The sequence below is a fragment of the Phyllostomus hastatus genome, unplaced genomic scaffold (assembly GCF_019186645.2).
Source record: "Phyllostomus hastatus isolate PE091 unplaced genomic scaffold, TTU_PhHast_1.1 phas_contig_948, whole genome shotgun sequence".
NCBI classification, from domain to species: Eukaryota; Metazoa; Chordata; class Mammalia; order Chiroptera; family Phyllostomidae; genus Phyllostomus; species Phyllostomus hastatus.
Window position 1 is genome coordinate 595,757 of NW_025333993.1, and position 23,052 is coordinate 618,808.

The window sequence follows — 23,052 nt, forward strand, 5'->3', positions numbered from 1 at the left end:
CAGAGAGAGACCCCAGACCCAGCTGGAGGGAGGCTGGGGAGGGGCAGGCGCGTCCTCCTCACGCGTCCAGGCCCAGGTCACCCTCCACGAAGTTGCCTTTGTCAGGCTGGCCCTCCGGCCTCCCTGCCGTGGGCACGTCCAGAGGCTGGAGGTGCCTTGGCTCAAAACAGGGAGGTGTTCGATGTCTCCTCTGATGAGGACGCGGGACCCCACCGCATGGGTGTCCTGTCCTGCACTCCTGCTGGCCGAGTGCGGCCAGGACCCACATCTTCCCCTGGTGCCCTGCCAGCCCTGCCAGCCCTGCCAGGGAGAGGAGAGCACTGGGGCTCTGATGGCTGTGACTTCGTCCCACGCACGTGCGCAGGCGTGGCATCCCCCTACGCCTCCCCCCAGCACTGAGCCGAGGGCGGGCATCCCACCAGACACCCTAACCTCCTCCAAGTCCTCCTGTTGGCACCAAGTGCGGGCACGGCGGGGATTCTAATTCCTCGAAAAGACAACCACAGAGAGAAGAGTGAAAACTTTTATTTGGAGAGTTTGTGGACAGGGACACGGTTGAGGAAACACAGGAAGGAGTAAAAGTAAAACTAACGAAGAAAGAGGGTCTTCTTTCTACAGGACACAGAACCAGCCGCTCCCTTGAGGGAAGGGAGCTTAGCTTGTTTTGAAGATAGCATGTCACTCCGGGCCACCAGATGGCCCGGGGCCGGGCCCCTCTGTGCAGATGGGAGGGGGTCGACAGGATAGCACCGTTGTTCTCGGGTCTGCGAGGACACAGGGTCAAGGAGACACTATTTTCTGCGGCTCTCTGGCGGTGCTGGCCCGTGCTGGGGCGCCGTCCTGAGCTCTCCGGCCGGGGCTGCCGGAGCCACGGTCTGGGCGGCGAGCAAGGGGACCCTCCTGGGAAGCGGTTCGGAAACCCTCCAACGCTGGCTTTCCAAAAGCGAGAGGCAGCTGGTCGTCTCCGTGAACTAGGGCGTGGGCTCCGACTCTCGAGGGTAAATGAGATGGTATGTGGGGGTCCCACAGGGCTCGTGGGGGTCCGGGACAGCGCACAGCTGACACCCCAGGGAAGTGAGGGGTCAGGGGTTCTGATGGGCGAGGGGCCCGCACGCCAAGGGAGGTTCGGGGTGTTAACTCGGGGCGGTGCGACGAGGGTTCGGGTGTGCAGGGGAGGGCGCAGGGTCCCAGGACCGGGGCGCGGAGCCCGCTCGAGTGGCAGCTCTTCAAGCTTTTCTTTAAAAAAAAAAAATCTAGCAATTTGGGTCAGTTGGGAAGATTCATGTCACATTGTTACTTTTCTCCGGTTGGGGAGGCCGGCTAGCCCAGCGCCACCTTCCTGGACACCGTCTGGTAGAAGACGCCCCGCGTCAGGGCCGCGTAGCTGGGCACGCGGAACAGGTGGCGCTCGCCGAAGGCCGCGTCGTACTCGGCCGTCTTGCCGGTGACCAGGACGCGGATGTGCGGCTCGTTCACCTGGTGGCCCACCACCACCACGAAGACCTCGATGCCCGCCCGCTGGGCCTCTTGCACGGCCTTCTCGATGGCCGCCGCCGTGGCCCCCTGCGAGTTGCCGTCGGAGAAGAGCAGCAGCCTCTTCTTGGTGGCGCCCGATGAGGCCTCGCGGTAGAAGCGGGTCACGTACCGGATGGCGTCGTTGACGTCAGTGGCGTCGTTGAGGAAGTCCATGCGGTCCACGGTGCCGGCCAGCACGGTGTAGTTCTGCAGGAACTGCAGGGCGGCGCGCTCCGGCTGCTGCTGCCCCGTGCCGCTGTACTGCACCACGGCCACGCGCACGTCCTGCGAGGCGTCGGCCCGGCCCGCCGTCAGGAAGCGCTCGGCCAGCTGCTTGGCGAAGCGCTTGGTGGTCTCGAAGTTGTGGCTGCCCACGCTGGCCGAGCCGTCCAGCAGGATGGTGATGTCGGCCGGGGAGGAGAAGGTGACTGCGGGGGCAGGGGCGCCGGTTGGCATGCGGCAGGGCCGCCCAGCACAGCCGGTAGGGCCGGCCAGGGGCGCCCACCCGAGCCTGGGGGAGCCAGGCCCCCTCCAACCTTCATTATCTCCGGACCCTCCCCACGGGAGGCCCCCCACCCCAGCCCTGTCCACGCCCCAGGTACTCACTGGGGCAGGTGTAATCTGGACACTTCTTGTCTGTAGGAGAAAGACAACGCGGCATGAAGCCAGCGACCACGGGGACCGTCATTCCACCTGTCACCCACCCCTGACAAAGAGGGCGCCAGCGCACCTCCACGGAAGGCACGGTGCAGACGCGCACACGGGCGGTGCCCCCGAATGCCTGGCCAGCCTGCCCCCTGGCCCGCTCCACCCCACCAGGAAGGGTGTCCCCTTGTTCAAGTGTGGACCTTCGAGCTGAAGGAATGGTCCCCAGGCATTACTTTGTGATCGTCCCACCAAGCCAGTGAGGGGTGAGGCAGAGACTTGGCCCCTCCTGGGAATGGGGAGACCGAGGCTCGGGCAGCCCGTGACACACTGTCACGGTGCCATGCGACCCCCGGGCGATGCCGATCACGTGCCCGTTGTGTTGGGGGAGGGCCCACGTCTGACCCGGCGGCAGCTGTCTCTGGCCGTCCGCCAGCTGCCTGCGCTCGCTGGGAGGCTGCCTCCAGCACAGCCGCGCGGGGGCAGGCTGCACCCGGCCGGCCCCGCCCCCACCCACCTATGCAGATCTGGGTGGTGATGTTCTTCAGGAAAGCGTCCTCCAGCAGCTCTGCGTAGTTCTCCTTCACCAGCGAGATGCCCGGCCGGCCCTGGGGTGCCAGGCCTTGGCAGGAAATGACGTTGAGCTGGTCAGAGCCCGCGACGAAGCCAAACAAGTCCTTGATGCCCACGGAGACCACCTGTGGGGAGGGACAGCATCAGCCAGCCCTGGTGGGGGGATGCCCCACACCTCACGGTGCGGAGGCAGTGGCGTGCGGCTTGGAGGTGGCCCCACCTGAATGTCAGGGCCACAGAGCACGTTGAGCGGGGTGGTGTCCCTCTGGGTGTCCGAGCGGCCGTCTGTGATGACCAGGGCGATCCGGTCGTTCTGGGTGGGCGGCAGAAGCCGGTCCCGGGTGTACTGCAGGGCCTCGCCCGTGAACGTGCCGCCCGCCATCCACTGCAGCTTCTTGACGGCTCTGCAGGGGCCATGGCACAGTCAGCGTCGGGGCCGGGGCCCAGGTCAGGTAGGGGGTCAGCGCCAGGGTCGGGGCCTGGGCCTGCCGCGGGCGCTGGGTGGGCTCTTAGGGCCGCCCCTGCAGCCGGCCGGGTGGGTCACACTCACTCCTTGAGCTCCTGGGCGTTCCTGATGTTAGGGCTCCTCATGTCCACGTGCTCCTGCATCTGGTTGTGGCTGTACTGCACCACGCCTGCGTGCGACTGCCCGGGCTCGAACTGCGCGGGCACAGGCGCCGAGGTCAGGAGAGCCCCGGCCGGCCCCCTTACCCTCCACCTGCCCCAGGCCAGGCCTGGCAGCCACTCTCGCATGTTACTCTTGGCTCTCGAGTAACACCATGCCCTGTCTCCCCAGGGCCCTCAGGACCTGGCCCCTCTCCAGGCTGCTGTCAGGGAAGACCCCTGCCTCCTGGGAACCGCCTTCCCCAGAGCACGGAGAAGCACACAGGGAGGGGCACACCTTGACCAGCTCGTCCCGGCTCAGCCGGTCGATGACCTTGATGATGAAGTCCTTGGCGATCTCGAAGTTCTGCAGCCCGATGCTCTCGGAGCTGTCCAGCACGAAGAGGATGTCGATGGGGCCGCACTTGCACTCTGTGGGGGGGCGGGGCGGGCAGGGGCAGCTGCAGCTGCAGCTGCACAACACGCAGGCGGAGGAGGGCACAGCCCCCCACCCCCCAGGGTCGGCCCACCCAAAAGCCGAAACCACACGAGTTAGAAAGCGACACTCACCACAGCAAGCTGGGAAAGAGGAGAGAGATGAGGTCAGGTGACGTGGAGCCCCCGAGTCCTGTGTAAACCCTCCCGCTAGCTCCCCCCTCCCTGGGTCTCCCTGATGGGGGTTCCCGGCCGCCTCGCAGTGCGGGGAGAAGGCAGGCTGGTGGTCGGGTTGAGAGTGGCCCAGCCCCCAGGAACGTTCTCGCTGGTGGGACACACACCTGCCCCCCCCCCGCCACGTGCCTCCCCCTCACTCAGACACTGGGTGCAGGACATGCTCTTTCCAACTGAGTTACTCAAGGGTGGAGACACTCACAGCACATTTTCATGATGATGTCCAAAATCTCACATTCCTAGAGAGGGGAAGACACTCCATGACGGGCTGCCTGGCCCGTCCGTCACCCGGTCTGGGTGGCCCTGGCCACCCTCTCCTGAGACCACAGCCAGGCTGGGGGCATGCAGGGGGGTCTCACTTCCTGGGGTGTGCCCTGCTCTGTCCGTAGGCCCCTGCTTCCCAGGCACGGACACCTGGGGTGGCCACTGACATGTGGCCGTCGCGTGTCACCCATGGCCTCATGTGTCCCCTGTGGCTGCCACGTCTCTCCAGGGCTGTCACATGTCCCTCCAGTGGCCCTCCCATGTCCCCCTGCTGCTGTCACTGGTTCCCACCCCCATGGGGTCCTTGGCCAGAGTGGTTGGTCCCCAAGGACATGCACAGACACCCCACTTACATCCGGCCCCGGTGGTCCTGCATGTCCTGGGGGTCCCTGTCAGAGAAAAGGTGGGAGAAGGGCTGAAAGGCGGGGACCTGCGGCCCCCCTCACCAGGTCCCCGAACCGGGGGTCTGACAGGACCTCTCGGCAAGCCCTCTGTGGGGGGGTCCCGTGACCCCACTTCCCACGAGGGGTCCCCTGAAGGCCCCAGGGACAGCAGAGGCTTCCGCACACTGAGGACTGGAGAAGACCCAGTAACTGCCATCTACCCTGTGACAACCATCCAGCATAGTCCTTTCCCTGGTGGCCAGTGGGGGTGCCGGCCGGGCCCCCGTGTGCAGCCCGCCCACGCTCGCCGCCCAGGCGGAGCATTCTGCTCAGCCCAGTGGCTCGCCCCCCCACCCCTGGGTGCACACACGGTCAGAGGGGCACAGAGCCAGGGCAGGCCTTGCCGCGCTTCTGTCGCTGCCACCTGGCGACCGGCCCTCCTCCCCTCCCCGCTCGCCACCCCAGTGTGCCCCTCGGAACTGTCCACTCCCTCCGGTCCCACTCGTCAAAGCCCCAACCTCCCCAGGGATCCGCTCCCCCAATTCCCAACCTCCTCTCCCCAGCCCCTCGCCACCCACTGCAGCCTCAGGTGCGTCTGCCCGCACCTGGCCCCCTGGGCCAGCCACGTCTCCACTCACCTGGGGGCCTTCGGGGCCCCGGTACCCCTTCGCGCCTTTCATACCGGGGGGTGAAATGTCGTTGTTCTGGAAGGAAGCAGCATGAGTCACAGACACAGCCACTTGTCCCTTCCATCCCCCACCCTCGGGACTCCCCAACCCGGGGCCCGTGGGCGGTGGAGCACTCACGTCCTCTCCGGGCTCTCCGGCCTCTCCCTCGTCCCCCTTGAGGCCGGGGTAGCCTTTGGTGCCCTGCAGGTGACAGGGGAGCACGCCTTAGCGGGGCGCAGGGGCGGGGCTGGGCACAGGGGCGGGGCTGGGCGCAGGGGCGGGGCGGGGCCCGGGGCTCCGGCGGGCGTCTGGCCAAGCACCTCGGACAGAAAGGCGGCTCGTCCGCCACAGGCGTCCTGGCTGCTCCTTTCCTCCCCCACGTTTTCTACTTTAAACCAGCGTTACCACGGTGCAGTTCATATGTTTCATTTCATTTTTGAGGAGAAGTTTTAAAAGGAAAAGCACGATGGAGCTACTGCCTGCCCCACCCCTGGTACACATTTCCTGGGGGGGGAAACTGAGGCCGAGAGCGGCCAGCCTGAGGAGCAGGGGAGGCTGGGACAGGACCCCGCTCCCACGCACCCTGAGGGCATGTCAGCCACGGAGGGCACGCCGGTGGGGACGCCCGTGGATGAAGACGCATGCTGGGGGCCCTGGCAAAGAGCCTGGGCTAAGGGGGTGTGTGTGTGTTCGCTGGTGTGCATATGTGCGTGCACACCAGCAGCCCCGTGGTGGGTGGGTACTCACGTTTATGCCGGGGGGGCCCCTGCTGCCCGGGTAGCCCTGCAGAGGAAGGTGGGGCAGTCATGTCAGGCTCCGACGAGGGGCCTCCGTGGACAACCCAGCTACCCACTGCTGGGCGCCACCCTCGGCCCACGGGAGCCCGGCTGCCAACCAGGAGGGTGGTAGTGGGGCTTGGGGGCACTCACAGGGAAGCCGGGGAAGCCTTCAGTGCCGTTTCCAGGGGGGCCATCTTCACCCTGGGGGAGCAGACCGCGTCCCGTCACCGCAGGAGCCACCCAGGCCTGGGCCGTCTCCAGACGGCGTGGGCACGGGAGTGATGCGTTTGGGCCCCTCATCAGCCCGGAAGGCGTCTCCCAGCCCCAACTGCCCTGGGGTCCCCTGCCCACCTCCTGGGGTCCCCTACCCGCCTCTCCCAGACCTTGGAGCAGGTGGGTCGGCAAAGCGCCCATGTGTTCGGTGACCACAGTGACCGCAGTGTCCACGGACACTGAGGGGACAGTCACCTACAGAGGATGCTCCCCGTCTAGTTACTTCGACCGCGACCCTCAGTCAGACCCCATGAGCTCGGAGCTCAAGCCCAGGGCTTCCGAGGATCTCAGGGGACCAGGTGTCAGCCTCTGCGGGACCCTGGGCCCTTGGGCCTGTCACTCACCCTTTCGCCCATCAGTCCGGGGTCTCCGGGCGGTCCTACAGGCCCTTGGGAGCCTCTGGGACCCTAAGGAGGAGAGGAGCAGGTTTGGGAAGAGCTCTCGGGGGAACAGGAGAGGGAGGATTAAATGGAACGGCGGCGGGGCAATGACTGAAAGAAGGGCCCGAAACCCAGGGTCCCGCGGGGCTGGTGCAGACGGAGCAGAACAGGCCCGGGGCTCGGCCCCCTGCCTTCCGCTTGGGACCCTCCCCGGGGCAGCGGCACATGAGCAGAGCTGGACAGGGAGGCTGGGAATCGGGAGCCGCCTGCGAGCCCGGCCCGGGCGCTCGGAGACACAGGCAGACCCAGACCAGGGCGTGGCTCAAAGCGAGTGTCAGCACCGTTTTGAAAAACTGTTGGGACTTCCGGAGGAGGCTCATCACAAAAAAAGCAAACCTTGTGAAGTTGAATTTCAGGCATAACGTGCAAAGAAAGGCAAAGAAATTGGAAAGGGATAAGCCAAATTTTTCATATTATTCATCTCTGGGTGGTATGATTTTAGATTTCGGTTCTCTTGTTAATTTTTGTCTGCGTCTTCCAAATGTCCTGAAAGCCACATGTATGAAGATGAGATGAAACCTCTCCGTGTGCCAGCGGCCAGGGGCCTCTCTCAGGGAAGCGCTGGGCGGAGAGAAGGGGCCGGGGGCCGGGCTGGCCCCTCCTGGAGCCGAGGGCGTGGAGGGCTACTCACCTCGAGCCCTGGGGGCCCCTCGTCTCCTCTGTATCCTTTAGGTCCCGGGGGGCCAGCTTCACCCTGCGAAGAGACAAACAGGCCCCACTGGACCCTCTCTCCGCCTACACCAGCCCTCGCCACGACGTGACTGGCCGGCCGGCTCCACCGACGCCCTCCCTGGAGGCGCATCACCTGCCCTGCCTGGCCCGGGGTCTCGGTCCCCCGAGCACTTCATGGACACCCCCAGCTGGGCTGGAGGAAGGACGGCACGTGCACAGAGTTCACGGGCCTGCTGGCGCCGGTGCCCCACCGCTGGGGCCCTGCCCTCAGACGCCCTGTTTTGTGTTGGGGTTTCCAGACCAGGTCCTTCTCGGATGAGGTCCTCTCCCACCTGTGGTGACGTCCCCTCATCCAGCCTGTTCCATCCACCAGCTGCTGCCACGTCACTGCCCTCCCCACAGCCACGCCGGGGTCCGGCTGCGGCCCGTGGTCCTGGCACCTCAGACAGCGTCAGCACCACACACTTTGCACACTGGCCAGGAGGACCAGCAGCGCCCCCGCAACCCCACACCCTCGGGGCTCATGGTCTGGGCCCTGAGAGGCCAGGATGGGACATCAAAAGGGGAGGGGCAGGAGGGAGGACGGAAATGGAGGCCCTGGGTGCCCCAGGCCGGGCCCGTGGGAGGCCCCATCTGACGTCCCCTCCGGGTCCCTACTAGCACCCCACCCTCCCCCAAGGAACAGGAACCCGGTGACCCACCAAAGGCAGCGAAGACCCGACAAACCCGGGGCAGAGTTTCTGCGGCTTCCCCACCACTCCTGGTGGGCGGGGCCGGCCTCCACAAAGGCGGGAGGGGTGGCGGCGCCCAGGGCAGGATGGGACGGAGTGGGGGTGATGCCTGCACCTTTCCTCCACTGTCTGCAGTTCTCAACTGCTTTTCCTTGGGATTTGGAAAAACATCTTTCCCAGGATGTTCTGAAGGGTACCCCTGGCTTCAGAACAAGGGAGCTGCCTGCCTTTTGGGGTGTTGGCAGGGTGGGGAGAAAGCGGGAGCCTAAGGGCCAGAAACAGCACTGAGGCCAGGAACGGGGCTGGGGGTGGACTGTCCCCAGCTGGGCCATCGGCCGGAGGGACCAGGGCCTCCTCCCAGAGGAAGCAGCCGCCCCAGCATCGCCAGGGGTCCCTCCAACCTGGGCGGCTCTGGCCCTCGCACGAAGAATTATTTGACGATTATCACACACACGTCATTTGGCCAAGAAATTCTGCTCCTAAGAATTTATTCTGGTTATAGCCTTGATGTATTTCAAGATGGAAGGAAAGTGGATGAACGGATGGGTGGAGGAGTGGGTGACTAGACGATGGATAAATCATAGAGATCGACAGATAGGTAGGCACGGGGTGGAAAGGTAGGGGGGTGGGTGGCTGGCGGGAGGCACAGATGATAGATAACGGATACCTGAGGGTAAGTGACAGGGATGGGTGGGTGGCTGGGTGGGTGAGGAGATAAGGGATGATGGATGGGTGGGTGGGTGGACAGACACACAGACGGAGAGACCAAGGAGCTGCCAGAGCAGAAGACGGATGTTGGTGTTTATCGAGTGTTTTCCCGTGAAGCCAGACCCTGGGGCAGCCTCCGTATGGGGCAGACGGCGTGTTCCGGGAGGTTGCCCCGTGGGCCTCGGAGGAGGCGAGGGCGGGTCTGCACCCCTTCCCGACTCCTCCCCCAGCCCTGCACCCTGGCAGGGTCAGACCCCCTGCTTCCTCAGGGTCCCACTCTCCCACCCTCCCCCAGCACGGCCTCAGGAATTCTGGAGCCTTCTATGCAATACACACCCAAATTGGCCTCCAGCCAGGATCTCACACCTGGGTCCAAAAGCTGAACAAGTTCCCTCTCCCCCACCCGCCACCCTGTGTCCTGGGGGCTCCAAGGTGGGTTGCCTCGGTCCAAGGCTCTGCCCTCAGTGACCCAGCTGCACTAGGCAAGGGCGGGGGGCTCTGTGCCCAGGGGCCTGGGGCTCCCTCACCCCTTCTGCCCTCAGGCCTGCCCACCCCCTCTCCACCTGGATATTGGCCTCCACCCCCCACAGCCCTCCTCTAGCCCCAACCAAGCCAGGACGCCCCTCCACCGCCCACCCACCCCAAGGGCAGAGCTTAGGGGGGCAGGGGGAGTCTCTCACTTAGCTCTGCATCCTGCCAAGTGCCCCCCAGATGACAAACAGGGGTCCCTCTGCGAGTTCTGCACATCTGGGGGCCACAGGAGCTAGGCCCGCTGTCACCCATCCCCACGCCCTGACTCCAGCTGCCCCTGCAGCTGGCTCCTGACCCCCACGCCCCGGCCACCCCTCCTGCAGCAGAGAGCCCTCCCCACAGATTCCTGAGCCGCAGGGAGCATTTCTGCTCCGAGACGAACAGGCAGGCCCGGCTGCCACCTGGACACTCCCTCAGACGGCCGGGCTTCCTACCGGGTCTCCAGGGACGCCAACAGGGCCTTCCCGTCCCTGTTCACCTGGGGGTCCGGCTTCACCCTGGAAAGGAACAGGCTGGTGAGGTGGGGGCCAGGGAGGGCGAGGCCTGGGGGGCCAGAGCTGCCCACCGTGCACCCAGGCCTCACCCTTCCTTCCTCCTGTCCTGCATTTCCACCTCAGTGTGGACACGTGCTCAGCTGTCCAGTGACTTGTGAGGCCCACAAGGAAGCCAGCAGCTCCTCCTGCGGCCCAAGGCTGCTCCCTACACTGCCTCTTCCCCAGGAGGCTCCCTGCGGGGGTCCTGGGAGCTGCAGCCCCGTCACGGGGGCACCCTCTGCCAGGCCTGCGTGCTGGAGGCGTGGCCTGGCCTTTGGTCCCACTTCCTGATCTCAGCTGGGTGGGTTTGGAAGGGGGTCAACGTCAGGTGACCCCTGTTTGATGGCCCTCCTCAGCCCCTGCCTGCATCGGGCCTCGGGGTAAAGTCACGGTCCCTGTGGGGCACCTGACCAGGCGCAGGCCTCTCACGGCCTCACCCGGCGTCCTGTGCCGGGATGAGTGGTGGCATCGCCCAGGTCTGCAGAGGGCAGAGGGCCCTGCCCGCCTCTGAGGTTGGAAGCTCTGCACCCTCTCCCCCTAACTCGGGAGCTATGGGGTGGGGCCTGCCCTCCCTCCCCCCAAAACCAGGCACAGAGCCTGCTTGGGACCTGCCCTCTGGAACCAGCACAACCTTGCCACTGAAACACGGGGCCGGAGAACGCCTAGCTTGGCCACTGGGCCAGGACCAGCCTCCTAGCCCCAAGGTTTGTGCAGCCGCAGCCTCCCGATGTTCCCACCCTTGAAGTGTTAACGATCCAGAGAAGCACGCAAGCTCGGTCTGCAGAAATGTTTGTGGAGTTGTTTGGGTAGGCTGGTGTGGGGAGGGGGGGGCTGCAGGTATTTAGAAAAGGCCCAGGTGTGTGGTGAGGGGCCGGGCTAAGGAAACCGAGTCACAGGGAAAGTTGTACAGCTAGGAAGACCCGGAGCTGGGAACAGGGAGTGTGCTGTATGAAGGGTGCGTCAGGCCCCACAGCCACAGACCTGAAGGGCCTGCATGCACACACCACGGACGTCAGAGGGCACACCCACGGCGTCTCCGCGTCATGTCAGACGCTCGTTCCTGTGCCAGCTGGCCCTTGGGGCCGGGGGAGAGGCCCCGCACTTCGCCCTGCTGGCCTCGGCCGGGGCCTGGCTCCTGCCTGCCTGCCTTCAGACCCAGGCGCGGGCGCAGCTGCAGGTCCGGGCGAGGGCGGGGGCAGCAGCTGTTGTCTCCCCTGCCCTGGTGGGAACTGTCTTTGTTTGGGAAAACAGAAGCGCAGGGGCCGGAGGGACTTGGTGGCAGGTGCCCTGTGATTCTGACAGCCTGACGTCAGCCTGTCCCCACCAGGGAGGTGGGGCCCCGGGCTAACGAAGGGTGACTCACCGGGTCTCCTCTCGGGCCCCGAGCACCTGGGGTTCCCTGCGGTCCTCTTTCCCCGGGGCCACCCTGTGTGGAGAGAGGTAGGACGTGAGGTTGCAAGCCCAGACCCGCTACGTGGGAGGGACTCAAGGGCTCGGTGCAGAGCCGACACCCCGCAGCAGGCTCCCAGCTGGTGATGCGGCCATGTCTGGTGCTGCGCCGGACTCACCCTTTCTCCAGGATTGCCATCCGGCCCCGGGTTGCCCTGGGATGGAGAGGAGCATTAGTTTGGGTCGGCTAACTCAGCCCGAGTCTCAGGAACAGGGAGCAGGAGGCCAGACGTGGGTGCTTACCTCGTCGCCAGCCTCACCCCTCTCTCCTGGGGGACCGGGCACTCCAGGGTCTCCCTGCAGGGAGCAAGGGCACACTCATCCATCTCCAGCCTGGCAGTGTCTGCACTGCGGCCGGCCTGTCCCTGGCAGCAGCCTCTCCCAGGGCCCAGGCACCCCACCCAGGCTCAGGTGGAGGGAGGGGCTGGGGTGGGTGCTGTGGGCATGCTCACCTCGTCTCCGGAGGGCCCTGTGGCCCCTGGCCTCCCAGGCTCTCCATCGGCTCCAGGCTCCCCCTGGAGAGATTATGAGGGTCAGTCCCTCCTGTCCTGTCCTGTCTTGGGGGGAACCAGGGGACCAGAGGTGCCGTGCCCTCCCCCGCCCCGCCCCCTGCTGCAGAAGGCAGGTGTGATGGGGGTGGGAGAGTCTGAGGTGCAGTGACACGGGGTGGACGGAGCGTCCCCTTGAACAAATGCCCCCACCCATCGGTTGTGATGTTTGACCTGCCATTCTGACCCCCAGTTTCTGCGCCGGCCCACAGAGCACAGCAGCAGCCCACAACCTCTCCCGGGGCCGTGGGCCTGGGCCACACACTTTAGGGACACTCACTCAGTAGCCAATAATGCCCCAGGCCCAGCCCCAGCCCCAGCCCCAGGGGCCTCACAGCACTGACCTTTGCTCCCTTCAGTCCAAAGGAACCCACATCGCCCTTGGGCCCCGGGGGTCCTTGAATGCCCTGGTGAGAGGATTGGAGAAGTCAGTCCACGGTGTTAACCAAGCAGCCACCGGGCCGCACCTGCATGCCGCACAGCCTCTTAAGGCCGTCGACAGAAGCACTTCCAGTCTTAAAGTATCGAGAGAGAAAGCAACTTACATCGAATCCGGGCGAGCCCTTGCAGCCCGGCAGGCCGGGGTACCCCGTCTCCCCCTGGAAGGAGGGAGGAGGATTTGGTCGTCAAGCACTGTGGCCCTGGCTCATCCACCCCCCTCCCAGGAACGCCCCCACACGGGAAGATGCTCTGATCTTGGCCAGGTGGCTCGGGGTCCACGGGCACCTGGGGCAAGCAATATCTCCTGCCTTTCCCACTGCCTCCGGAGCACCCGGGAGTGCCCACACCAGGTCCCTGTCTGCCATGTGCCCTGGGCCCCGGCCCTGCCCCCGGGCTGGGGGTTACCTTCATGCCGTCCACACCATCGATGCCGCGCTTGCCCTTCTCACCCTGTGAGGGGCAAAGGCCAAAGGATCAGATGGAGGTCAGACAGCCACCCACCCGTGGGGCAGAGCCCACGTCCCGACTGCCACACTCACCTTGTAGCCCTTGGGTCCCCTGGAGCCCTGCAGAGACAGGAAGGGACGGTGAGGGGGGTGGTCCCCCCGTCATGGGGAGAGTCCCCCTGTCCTCCCAGGGAGGTGGAGGAGGACAGCAAGGAGGGGGCAGTCTCCCGGGTCCCTTGCAAAGGGGATGCCAGTCAACCCCCACCAGCTTGCTGGGGCCCAGCCACACTGGGGATGGGCGATGTTGTCCTTGTCCAGGTGAGGGGTGGCTGCTCTGCACCTGGGGCAGGGGCACACCTCAAAGTCGTGCCTCACTCACCTTCTCCCCTCGGCTCCCCTTTTCTCCCTACAAGGCAAACAGAGGAGGAGAAGGGACTGTCAGGGGTGTCCCAGGGCCCGGTGCCCAGGCACAGCTCCTGTGCTCCGCAGCTCGACCCCAGGACAGGCCACCGTGGCGGAGCAGGGAAGACGCACCTTCATCCCCTGGTAGCCGACAGGTCCTAGGTCCCCAGGCCTTCCCTGGAACACAAAGCAGGGTGTGTGTTAGAGTCCCCGGGGGGTGGGGCCAGCCCCCACCCAGCCCGCCTCATCTCCCACTCCGCTCCGGCCCGGTTAGCCAGAGAGACTGGGCGCGCTGACCACTGGCCCAGCTGGCCCGCTGCTGCCGCCCTGCTGGCTGGTGTCTGAGGGGCCGCTCCGCTGTGAAGGCCCCGCCTCCACGGACCTCCAGGGAGGAGCTGGGGCTGGGGTGTGGGGAGACCGGCCAGGGCCCAAGCAGAGATCATCGGGGGACTTTGCTGTCCAACCCCCCCACCCACCGCCTTCCCTGCCGAGGGCGGGCTGGGCATGTGCGGAGGCCCGAGGGGCAGGGGGGTCCCGCTGTCGGGGCGCGCTGGACGGGACGTCTGTGCAGTGCCCGGCCCTGGCCGCCCTCGGGGGGGTGTCCTCTGAGGACTAGGGCCACGGCACTCAGACACTGGCCGTCCTTCTGGAAGTTTCCGTGGCCTGGCCCCTCGGCCTCAGGCTTCTCCGCGCTCCCAGCCCCGGGGTCGGGCGCTGGACACTCACAGGGTCTCCGGGCTCGCCTTTCTCTCCGGGGAGGCCGGGCTTCCCGCGTTCGCCCTGGGACACAAAGCGGGTTGAGGTTGGGGGGGCAGCCTCCTGAGCGTTTCTGCCACGCTGGTGAGGGCCCCCCCCGCTGGTCTGGGTGCTTCTCGGCCACTGTCCCCGTCACCTGGGGCCCGTCCTGGGATCTTCCAGGTCAGCCCCACACGCCCCCTCCCTCACATCCCACCAGGCTGCGGGGCGGCCCCGCCAGCTGGAGAGAGGCCTCTGCACCTTTCTCCTCTGCCATCCCGCGCCCCGTTCCAGCTGCTGCGCTGGGCCCCTGGGTGGGCCACGGGGGCTCAGAGACCCTCCCCCTGGAGGCTGCTGGCTCAGCTCCCGTGGCCAGGGGCCACGGGGCTTCCTGCCACTGAAGCTGACATTTTTAAGGAGACCCCAGAAATCTGGACTTTTCTCACCAATGTCCCAATTTGTAAGTACCGGCAACAAATCTTGATTTTCAAAACCTCTCTGTGTCAGCCACCTTGGCCTGGGCCCCGAGAGTGTGCCCATCTCCAGGAGCCAAGAGCTCAAGGGACACTTTCAGAAAGGGCCAGCTCCTCCACCACAGGGAGGGGCCAGGGAGCTGTCAGACCCCCATCCCTCACACCAGCCCTGGGCCTCCCCTTGGCCTCAGGGTCACTGTGCCCAGCTCCTCTCCCCGTGGCCGAGGGTATCTGCTCAGGGAGGGATGCCTTTGCCGTCCCCACGCCCGTCCCCGTGGCAGGTGCGTGGTGGGTGCTCAGGACAGCGGCCTCCTGGAGGTAAGCAAGAGCAGGGGGCGGCCACTCACCTCGTACCCAGGGTCGCCCCGCGGTCCGGGAGGTCCCCTGGCGGGCTGCAAGGCAGAGAGAACAGTCAGCCCGAGACAGATGGACTGTCCCAGGAGGCCCCAGGGGTGGGCGGGGCACCCACACTCACCTGGCACTCGAAGGAGCAGCACTGCGGGAGAGGGGACAAAGTAACACGTTAGAAAGCGAGGCACAGCCGCTGCCCCCCGATGCCTGCGGGTGCTGGGGGGGCCGGGCTTGGGTGTCCAGGGCTGCGGGGAGGAAGGGACCAGAGGTGGCACCTTGGGCAGTGGGGGAGGGGCGGGGCTCTTACCACTTGTTCCACATTATTTTTCTGAAAATAAAATGAAAAAAATCAAATTAACGTATATTTGCGAAACAGGCTGTCCCGGCATCCGCATCTGGACGTGGGAAGGTGACAGTGCATGCGGGGGCCACTCACAATCATGTCGGTGATGGTGTCGATGGTCTGGGTGATGGTCTCCTCCGCGTCGCGGCTCTGCCCCCAGTCGGCCGCCGTGAAGTTGCGCCGGTACGTGTGGTCGGTGGCGATGGTGCTCAGACGTGGCTCCTGGGGTGGACGTGGCAAGAGCAAGGGTGACCGTGATGACTGAGCACGCGGCCCCTTCCCCGCCTCGGCATCTCTGCTCCCCCCACCCCGCACCCCATCCTGCAGCTGGGTGCCTGTGTCTTGCACCCACGGGCCCCGTCCCTGGCCACAGGCCCGGGGTGGGGCTCCTACCAGGTGGTCGGGCGTGATGGCCACCGAGAAGACTTTGACGCCCAGGTGTCTGGCCTCGTTCACCGCGTCCTCCAGGCCCCCGCACGGCTCCTTGTAGCCTTCCAGGGGGTGCCCGTCGGTCACCACGATCAGGTACTTGTTCTCCTTCAGGTGGGAGCCCCTGCGAGGGGGTGGGCAGCCGTGAGACCCTGCCCGGCTCCAGTTGCCTCAGGATGCCCCTGGCCCCGACAGCCCGAGGAACCCCTTTGGCGGGCTGAGGCACGGTGCAGGGGGTAATGGGGGCCGATACCCCGGAGGGAGACCCAGACCCGAGCTGCTCTGCAAAGTGGGGTCCCTGTTTCACTGAACAGAGTTCATCTTTGCTGGTCCTGCTGTACTGTGGGATCATACAAACAGACATGAAGCAGGATAAATAGAGTTTTGTGGGGTCCCATTCCCCTAAAAGACTATTGTGGAAAATGCACACACAGCTGGGGGAGAGGGACCGGTCCTCTCCCACCCTGAGGCCTCTGGACACGGAACCTCAAGCCCAGGCAGCGGGAGGGGACAGCCGAAGACAAGCGCACGTCCCCTCCCCCACCGTGAGTGAGACCCTGGGGCTGGGGCAGGGCGGAGCCGCAGCCGGAGCCCATCTGCCCCCTGGACCCTGCGGCTGCTGCCTGCTCACTGCTGCAAAGGTTCCGAGTGATGTGAGGGCCAGCGCTGGGGACGCCGATGCTCTCACGGGAGTCCCTTCCCTCTGTGTCGCCCTCTGTCTCTGTCTTCTGCCTGTCTGTCTGTCTCTCTGTCTGTGACTGCAGGCAGCACCTCTGCTTGGCCAAAAGGTGGCAGTGATGGGGGCGTTTCAGGTCCCTGCTGCTCGCACTGGTTGAGGAGACAGTGGGTGGCTCCAGGGAGGGATGATGGGATTCAGGGTGACCCTTAGTGGCCACGAAGGACAGTGGCCAGTGGTCATTAGCATGATCCCCTTGGCCATTAGGACTGGTCCTGAGGGTCTTGGGCACCGGAGGTTAGTTTGCCAGGGAGCAGCCCCTGGGCCTGGCCAGTTTCGGGGCAGCGACCGTGCCGGGGTCAGGACGGCGGAGGCCCCCGGGGACACGGGGCCTGTGCATCTCCCCAGAGGCAGGGGCCACGCCCGGGACTGGACCACAGACGGGGCGGCCGCGTGTGCGCAGGCCTGGGGGTGGGGCGGGCTCACCCCACGAGCAGCTCCTCCAGCCCCTTCTTGATAGCGCAGTCTGTGTAGGTGCCCTTGCCGAAGTACTTGACCTCGTCCACGCTGGCCTTCAGCGCGTCCCGGCCGCCGGGCATGCGAGTGAGCCCCTGGATGATCTCCACCTCGTCGCTGTAGTGCAGCGCGCCCGCGTTCCACACCAGGTTGCGGTCGCAGCGGTAGTACCTGCAGGGGCGGAGGGGGAGCAGTGGGCCTCTCCCGCCCCAGCCCGAGTGCGCCCCGCGGCCCACCCGCTCCCCAGCTGCTGTCCAGCCAGCGCGAAGTCGGCCCCTTTCACAGGTGGAAGACCACCCGGCCCCATCCTGCCCCAGAGGTAGGAGTCGGCCAGCCATGGGCTGGACTTGGGTGAGGCCCTAAGACGCCCACTCCCCGACTTGGTGGTCACATGTGGGAAGGCCGGCATGGTCAGGGGGCACAGGCTGCAGCCAGCGAACCACCAGTCTCCTGAGTTCCAGGGACTTCGGATGGGCAGCTGTGCGTGCCCAGACTGTGGTGGGCGGGGTTGTAGGGGTCCACCTCCTGGTGGATGGTGGTGGGCAGGGTGGTGGGGGCAGACCCCGCCATGGGGAGTGTGGGTGAGGCCAGGTCTGAGCAGGGCAGTAGTGAGGGGTGCCAGGACTCTGCGCCTCTCTCCGCCGCACACCTGGACCCCGGGACTCTCAGCTCTGCCCTGCCCACACCTGGGGGCGGCCTGCCCAGCAGCCCATTCAGCAGACGGAGGGACTTAGCTCCTGTGGCCGTGCTAACAGTGACAATCACAAGGGGAGCCTGTTCCGGTTCACGGGCGGGGGGCGGCAGGCAGTTGAGGCACAGAAGGCTGATTAAGGGGCCAAAGGCACATGGTGGGGGTGCCGGCCCACACGGCTGCCCAGAAGCCCCCAGCACCCTTCTGGCCCATGGACCCGGGCATTCGGGGTAGGTGTGGGGTTTCAGGCATCAGGTAACCATATCCTCTCTCCCTGTGGCCCCATTGGGCGGGGGGGAGTTCAGGGCCCTGGGCAGCAGGTCAGCAGGGACAAGGCTGGCACTAGGGATGGGGCCTTGCAACGTGGGGGAAGGAGTTGGGTTCTGACCCAAGCCCCTCCTCCCTACTGCTCTGCCCTTCCACTGTGGGCGGGTCCTGTCCTTGGCCACACCCTCTCCCCCCACCCTCCCGGTGCTGTGGACTCACCCACAGATGAATGAGTAAGTGAATGAATGGAGTGTGCCATGCCCAAACCTAGGACGAAACTGGTGGCCCTCCCAGGGCCCTGTGCCTGCCACACTGGGCACGGTGGGGCACTGGGTCTGGACACAGGCTCTGACACCCCCTGTGGGCAGCAGTTAGTGTCCAGGTGGTTGGCGAGGTGCGCCCCCTCCAGGTGCCACCCAAAGCCTCAGGCCACCTGTTTAAACCTGTTCAGTTCGGGATGGGAGGCAGTTCCTCTTGTGCATCTGGGGTGACAGGCGCCCCACATCGCAGCACTGTCGCCTCAGGCCTCCTGCTGGCCATTGCCCTCACCCCCTCTCCCTAGCCTGCTCCACCCCGAACCCTCTCTGCTGCATCTGAACCGCGGTGGACTTTGGGAAGGTACTCGAGCGACCAGGCCAATGCCTCCCTTCTCAGATGGGGAACTTGGGGCCAGACTCCCTGCTGGGCCGTGGCAGGCAAGGCACTAGGCCGGCCGGTGCCGTGAGCCCGCCGGCCTTTCCTCTGAAAGGCTCACGGACATGCAGGAGGGAGGCCAAAGTGTGCCCTCTTACCTGTCTTTCAGGTTGTCGATGAAGCGCTTGGTGAAGGCCTTGACCTTGTCCACCAGGGCCCCATAGGGCTTCAGCCTCAAGGCCACGCTCTCGGAGGTGTCCAGCACAAAGAAGAGGTCCACGGGGCAGTCTGGGCCAGGGGTGGGAGGAGACCTGCCGCTCATGCCCTGCACCCTCGGGGACGCACTGAGCCCACCTGTACCCACTCTCCCTCCCGGCGACTCTGACCCCATCGGCCACTGCCCCAGCCAGCCACCCCCGCCGCACGGAATGGTTCCATCAAGAAAAGCTGGCCCCCAGCGATGGGGTGGGGCAGCCATGGGTGAGAACGCCCCCCCCCCCCCGCCTGCCCTGTTCAGTCCTGAGAACCCTGCCGGGCCTCCAGGAAGGCAGAGGGCTCCACCCTAGACCACCACTCATTCACTACATTTCCAAGTTAAATGTACTATCAGGGGCATGAGCTTCAGAAAGAGGTGTGTGGGAACAGGTAACCACATTTATTGACTGACTGCCAGGCAAGGAACCAGATGGAATTAACTGGGGTAGAGAAAAAAACCCCAGCACTTGATGGGCAGGACAGTTGCTCATGGAGAGCTGGAGGCTGAGACCCAAATGAAGTTCATTGTCCTCACCGGGTCCACCCAACTGGCCGCGCTGGTGACCAGGGCCCAGGGGCCTTGCTGAGCTGGGGAATTTCAAGCACCCCCACGAGGCCTCCCACCTACAGCTCTCAGGCCAAGGAAAGAGGCCAGGGTCCTGTCCTCGGGCTGGATGCGTCCCGTCCCAGGCACTGCCTCCCAGGGCAGCAAACAGCACAGCTGGAGAGGTTCAGCAAGCCCACTCACCTTGGAAGGCGATGGCCCTCTCAGCCGCCGGCAGGTCCTGCGCTGTGACCCAGCAGGCCTGCAGCAGCAGAGGAAGCAGAACGGGGGCCAGCCTCATGTCACCGGCCTGCGAGTCACCATCCAGCGAGGGCAGGGGCCAGGGTGGGCTGACAACAACCAGGGAGAGAGAGGCAGAGAGAGCGGGAGAGAGAAGTTGTCTCTGCTCTGCCGGAGTTACCGCCTGGGAGGGAGGGAAGGAGGGAGGGAGGGAGGGAGGGGCAGAGGGAGGAGGAGCTGCAGAGGAGGAGGAGGAGGAGGCTGGGGCTGGCCCAGGAGAGGAGTGGAGGCCGGGGTCTCCTCCAGCTCGGGGCTGAGTCACTGTGAGAGAAAAAGTCTCTGGTCTCTGGGGCGGCTGTGAGCCCAGGACACGGCTCTGCCGAAGGACCCACTTTGCCTGTGAGGGGCTGTGCTTCCCGTGCTCACAGAACAAAGGTGCCGTTGAGTGGACGGTGCCTGAGAAAAGAACCATGACCACAAATGAATCCCCTTGCAATGCTGTTTGGTGGTTTCCAGGCCTGACGTCTCGTGGAACTGACCTGTGTGTTCACCGATCCCCACACTGACCGCTTCCTACACACGGCATGTCGTTGGTTTCAGCGTCTCAAATCCATTTGCTCGGTCGGATTTTGGAGTTATTTTTCATGCATCTAATTCTTCAGTTTAGTCAAATACATGTTCCGAAAAGACGTGTCATTTTTTTTTTTGCTGTGGGAAAACAAACTCAACAGACATACATATCTGAGGCCCTGTGTGAGTGGGTTCCAGATGTGGTCAGACCCAACCCCTGCCCCGAGAGAAGTTTCCAGAAGAACTTTGCTGGAGCTGGAGCTGTTGATGCTTGTCTAAAATCAGCCTAAATTGTTTATAGTTTACAAAACATACAAACGTTGTATAACCATTATAAGGAAACGTTTGAGAAAAACTTCAGAAATCGTACTTCTCGGTCCTTCTAGGGTTTTGATGTTTTCTCCTGGTTCCCCACCCACTTTATGGGGCTTTCATAAATGAATCGTACGGGCAGTTTTACCTGCCACCGATTTCACCCAGGCTGTGCCGTGGGCGCCTCCCCCCATGCTCTGGGGTCTGGCACAGGGGCGAGCTGGTTACAGACATCTTGTTCGAACAAGCGGGGTCAGAACCGGGTGCAAAACCAAGGCCTGCCCACTCGGCCCGCGTCGGAGCCGCCCTGCCTGCGAAGGGCGGCGACTCGGATGCTCTCGCTGCTTTGGGAGAAGAACATGCATGTTGCGTGAAATGCCGGGGCGGTAGAGGCCCGGCCGGGCCGCATGTGCGCCCCAGGACGGCGATTCAGCGCTGAGCCGAGCCCTGTGGTTGGCAGTGATTTGTTACACAGCGGGTGAGAGCAACAGGCTGTCTGTAAAACGGGAAGACGTGCCCACATCGCTCGCACGGGGACAGATCGCGTGGCTGCCGGGCCTCCCTGCTTCTCTGGCCCTCCCCGTAGGGGTCCTCGCCGGGCACCGGTTTGTGGGCCACCAGGGAGTCTCTGGGGGCGCGACCCATGTGACCGCTCCGAGGTGAGGCGGTGGACCCCCACCCTCGGTCCGGCACCTCCCACGCTCAAGCCGGGCCTGCGCGTCTGCCGAGGGGCCGGGGGCTCTCACCCAAGGGGCACCAGCCCCCGAGGGTGCCTTCGGACCCACGAGAGCTCAGCAGCGGCGTCTTCAGCACATTTTATTTTTCCTTTTACAAAAAAGGTGCATGCCCATCACAAAGAAATTACAAACCCAGAAAAACACCGTCTTGTCTCGCTGCCCAGAGGCAACGAGAGCTGACGCTTCTGTGTCTCCTACAGTCTTCCTGCTCATCTCCACAGACGTGTGGTCGCCTGGTACGAGTCTGCTTACACGCCTTCGTCTGCGGCTTTCTCCGACTACGGAAGTGGCACAAATGCGCTAAAGAAAATGTGAGAAGGAAAATAAAAACCGTTCTGAACCCTACGGCCAGATGCGCAGAGCCGGGTCACTGTGTTTTTGTCAACGTGGTGGTGGGGAGGGTGCCTTGGTCTCCTCACTCTCCAGATCCCTCTCCCAGGGGTGCTGTGGGGTCCTCCTGAGGGGCGGGATCGCCTCTGAACACCTCAGTGTCGCCCATGGCTGCCCCTCCCCAGTCCAGGCCCATCAGCAGTCACTGTTCATGCGCAGAATCCGTCCCAGCTCCTCCCGGGAGCCTGGAGGCTGCGTGGACACCTGCATGCAGGGAGCTGCTGACAGAGGAGCCGGGGATCTGCAGGGACTGAGCTGGGGTGGGGGGCGCGGCGGCCTCTTATGGGGGGCAGGGGCAGGGCTTTCCTCCACGGCCCGCAGTGTGTGCGTGTGCACGTGCATGTGTGTCCAACAGTGCCCACGAGCGGATCTGCACCTTGGAGCCCCCGCCAGTCCCCTGGTCACAACCTGGCCCAGACGGGGACCCTGGAGTCCCCTTGCCAGGAGCTCTCCACCAGCCCCCATGAATGGACCCTTGCTTTCTCCCCCTTGTTCCCAGGTCCCTGCAACTCTTGGTGCCTGGAAAAGTCAGGGCCGGGGAAAGGGGAACCACCCACAGCTCTGCTGCCAAGACTTTAAAACCATGAGGGTGGGTGGGAGGAGGAAGGAAAGACATCCTGATGGAAACCTCCTGTGCCCCACGGACAGCGGCCAAAGGAGCCTGGTGCAGCCCAGGCCTGCCCCTCAGCCCGAGCCCCTGCCCCTCCTTCCCCTCCCCCTCCCTTCCCCTTCTCAGCCCCTCCCACTTCTCCCCCTCCCGCCCTCCCTCCGTGGAGCAACAGCGCCCCCTCTGACACAGACTCCAGCCCTAGGGCAGGGCCTTCTTCCTTTAAAAAAATCCTTTACTCCCTCCTCCCCCTCCTCCCTACCTCCATCCCCCCTCTTTTTTTCTCTCTCTAAGGAAACATCCCGGGGACAAGTGAGGCATGAGGGGGTGGTCCAGCCCCCTGCCGGCTCCACCAGCCACGGTCGGGGCCTGGTGTCCCCAGACCAGGAGGTCGTGTCCACCTCACTGTCCTTCATCCAGAGGGACCCTCTGCCAGGAGCACCCCTGGTGGAGCCCCAGATTGGAGGAAAGGCTGCCACCACCCCAGTCCAGGGTCAGGGTCCCTCAGACACAAGGTCCACTCAAGGGAGGACAGCTGGGCCTTCATGGAGGGGAGGCGGTCAGGGGAGCGACGGGTAGAGGAGGTGAGGAGGGAGGGAGGGAGGGGAGGAGCTCCCACCAGACCTCCACCCTGGTCTCCCACCAGACCTCCACCCTGGTCTCTAGGCCAGGGGCATCATGGGTGGAGCCGCCCCCCCCAGTGAGTGGAACCCCCGTGAGTGATGCACGGTCCGTCCTGGGCACGGCCCGTGGAGGACGTGGACCCGCCCGGCCCCACTGACTTTGCTCCCACTTAGAACAAGTCCCTCTGCAGGGGAAGAGGGCGGGGTGCTCCTTGCCAAGGGTGGGGACCCCCATCACCTCCTCCCCCTGCTCACTCCAGTTCTCTCTACTCCTGTGGCCTCACCGCACCGTGTCCGTACAGTGATGGTGAGAGATAGACAGTGGCCATCAGAGTGACCCACACCATAGCCCACGCCCTCCGCCAGCTGGCAGTGCCACGGGCACAG

The 23,052-nt window shown here is 64.9% G+C and overlaps 1 protein-coding gene across 1 annotated transcript; it reads right to left on the minus strand.

Moving 5' to 3' along the window:
• Window positions 1–509: 509 nt before the first annotated feature.
• On the minus strand, window positions 510–19,620 carry COL6A1 (collagen type VI alpha 1 chain). The gene is made up of 35 exons (XM_045852702.1): window positions 19,391–19,620; window positions 18,546–18,675; window positions 16,767–16,967; window positions 15,569–15,728; window positions 15,269–15,397; window positions 15,140–15,160; window positions 14,957–14,977; window positions 14,829–14,873; window positions 14,000–14,053; window positions 13,406–13,450; window positions 13,251–13,277; window positions 12,965–12,991; window positions 12,831–12,875; window positions 12,530–12,583; window positions 12,329–12,391; window positions 11,889–11,951; window positions 11,680–11,733; window positions 11,556–11,591; window positions 11,351–11,413; window positions 9,889–9,951; window positions 7,444–7,506; window positions 6,717–6,779; window positions 6,250–6,300; window positions 6,068–6,103; window positions 5,459–5,521; window positions 5,291–5,356; window positions 4,623–4,658; window positions 4,208–4,244; window positions 3,907–3,915; window positions 3,635–3,768; window positions 3,284–3,393; window positions 2,954–3,137; window positions 2,678–2,858; window positions 2,122–2,151; window positions 510–1,943 (listed from the first exon to the last, which is right to left on the minus strand). The coding sequence occupies exons 1-35, from the start codon at window positions 19,485–19,487 to the stop codon at window positions 1,321–1,323; spliced, it is 3,084 nt and encodes a 1,027-aa protein (XP_045708658.1). The 5' UTR covers window positions 19,488–19,620; the 3' UTR covers window positions 510–1,320.
• Between the last annotated feature and the right edge of the window lie 3,432 nt (window positions 19,621–23,052).

Bases quoted from the DNA above. Each gene is read 5' to 3' on its own strand.
- COL6A1 (XM_045852702.1), bottom strand. From the start codon at position 19,487: ATGAGGCTGGCCCCCGTTCTGCTTCCTCTGCTGCTGCAGGCCTGCTGG. The intron at 11,592-11,679 runs GTAAGCACCCAC...TCTCCATCCCAG, and splicing joins GGGGTGAGGCTGGCGACGAG to GGCAACCCGGGGCCGGATGG. The intron at 2,152-2,677 runs GTGGGTGGGGGC...TTTCTCCTACAG, and splicing joins CACCACCCAGATCTGCATAG to ACAAGAAGTGTCCAGATTAC.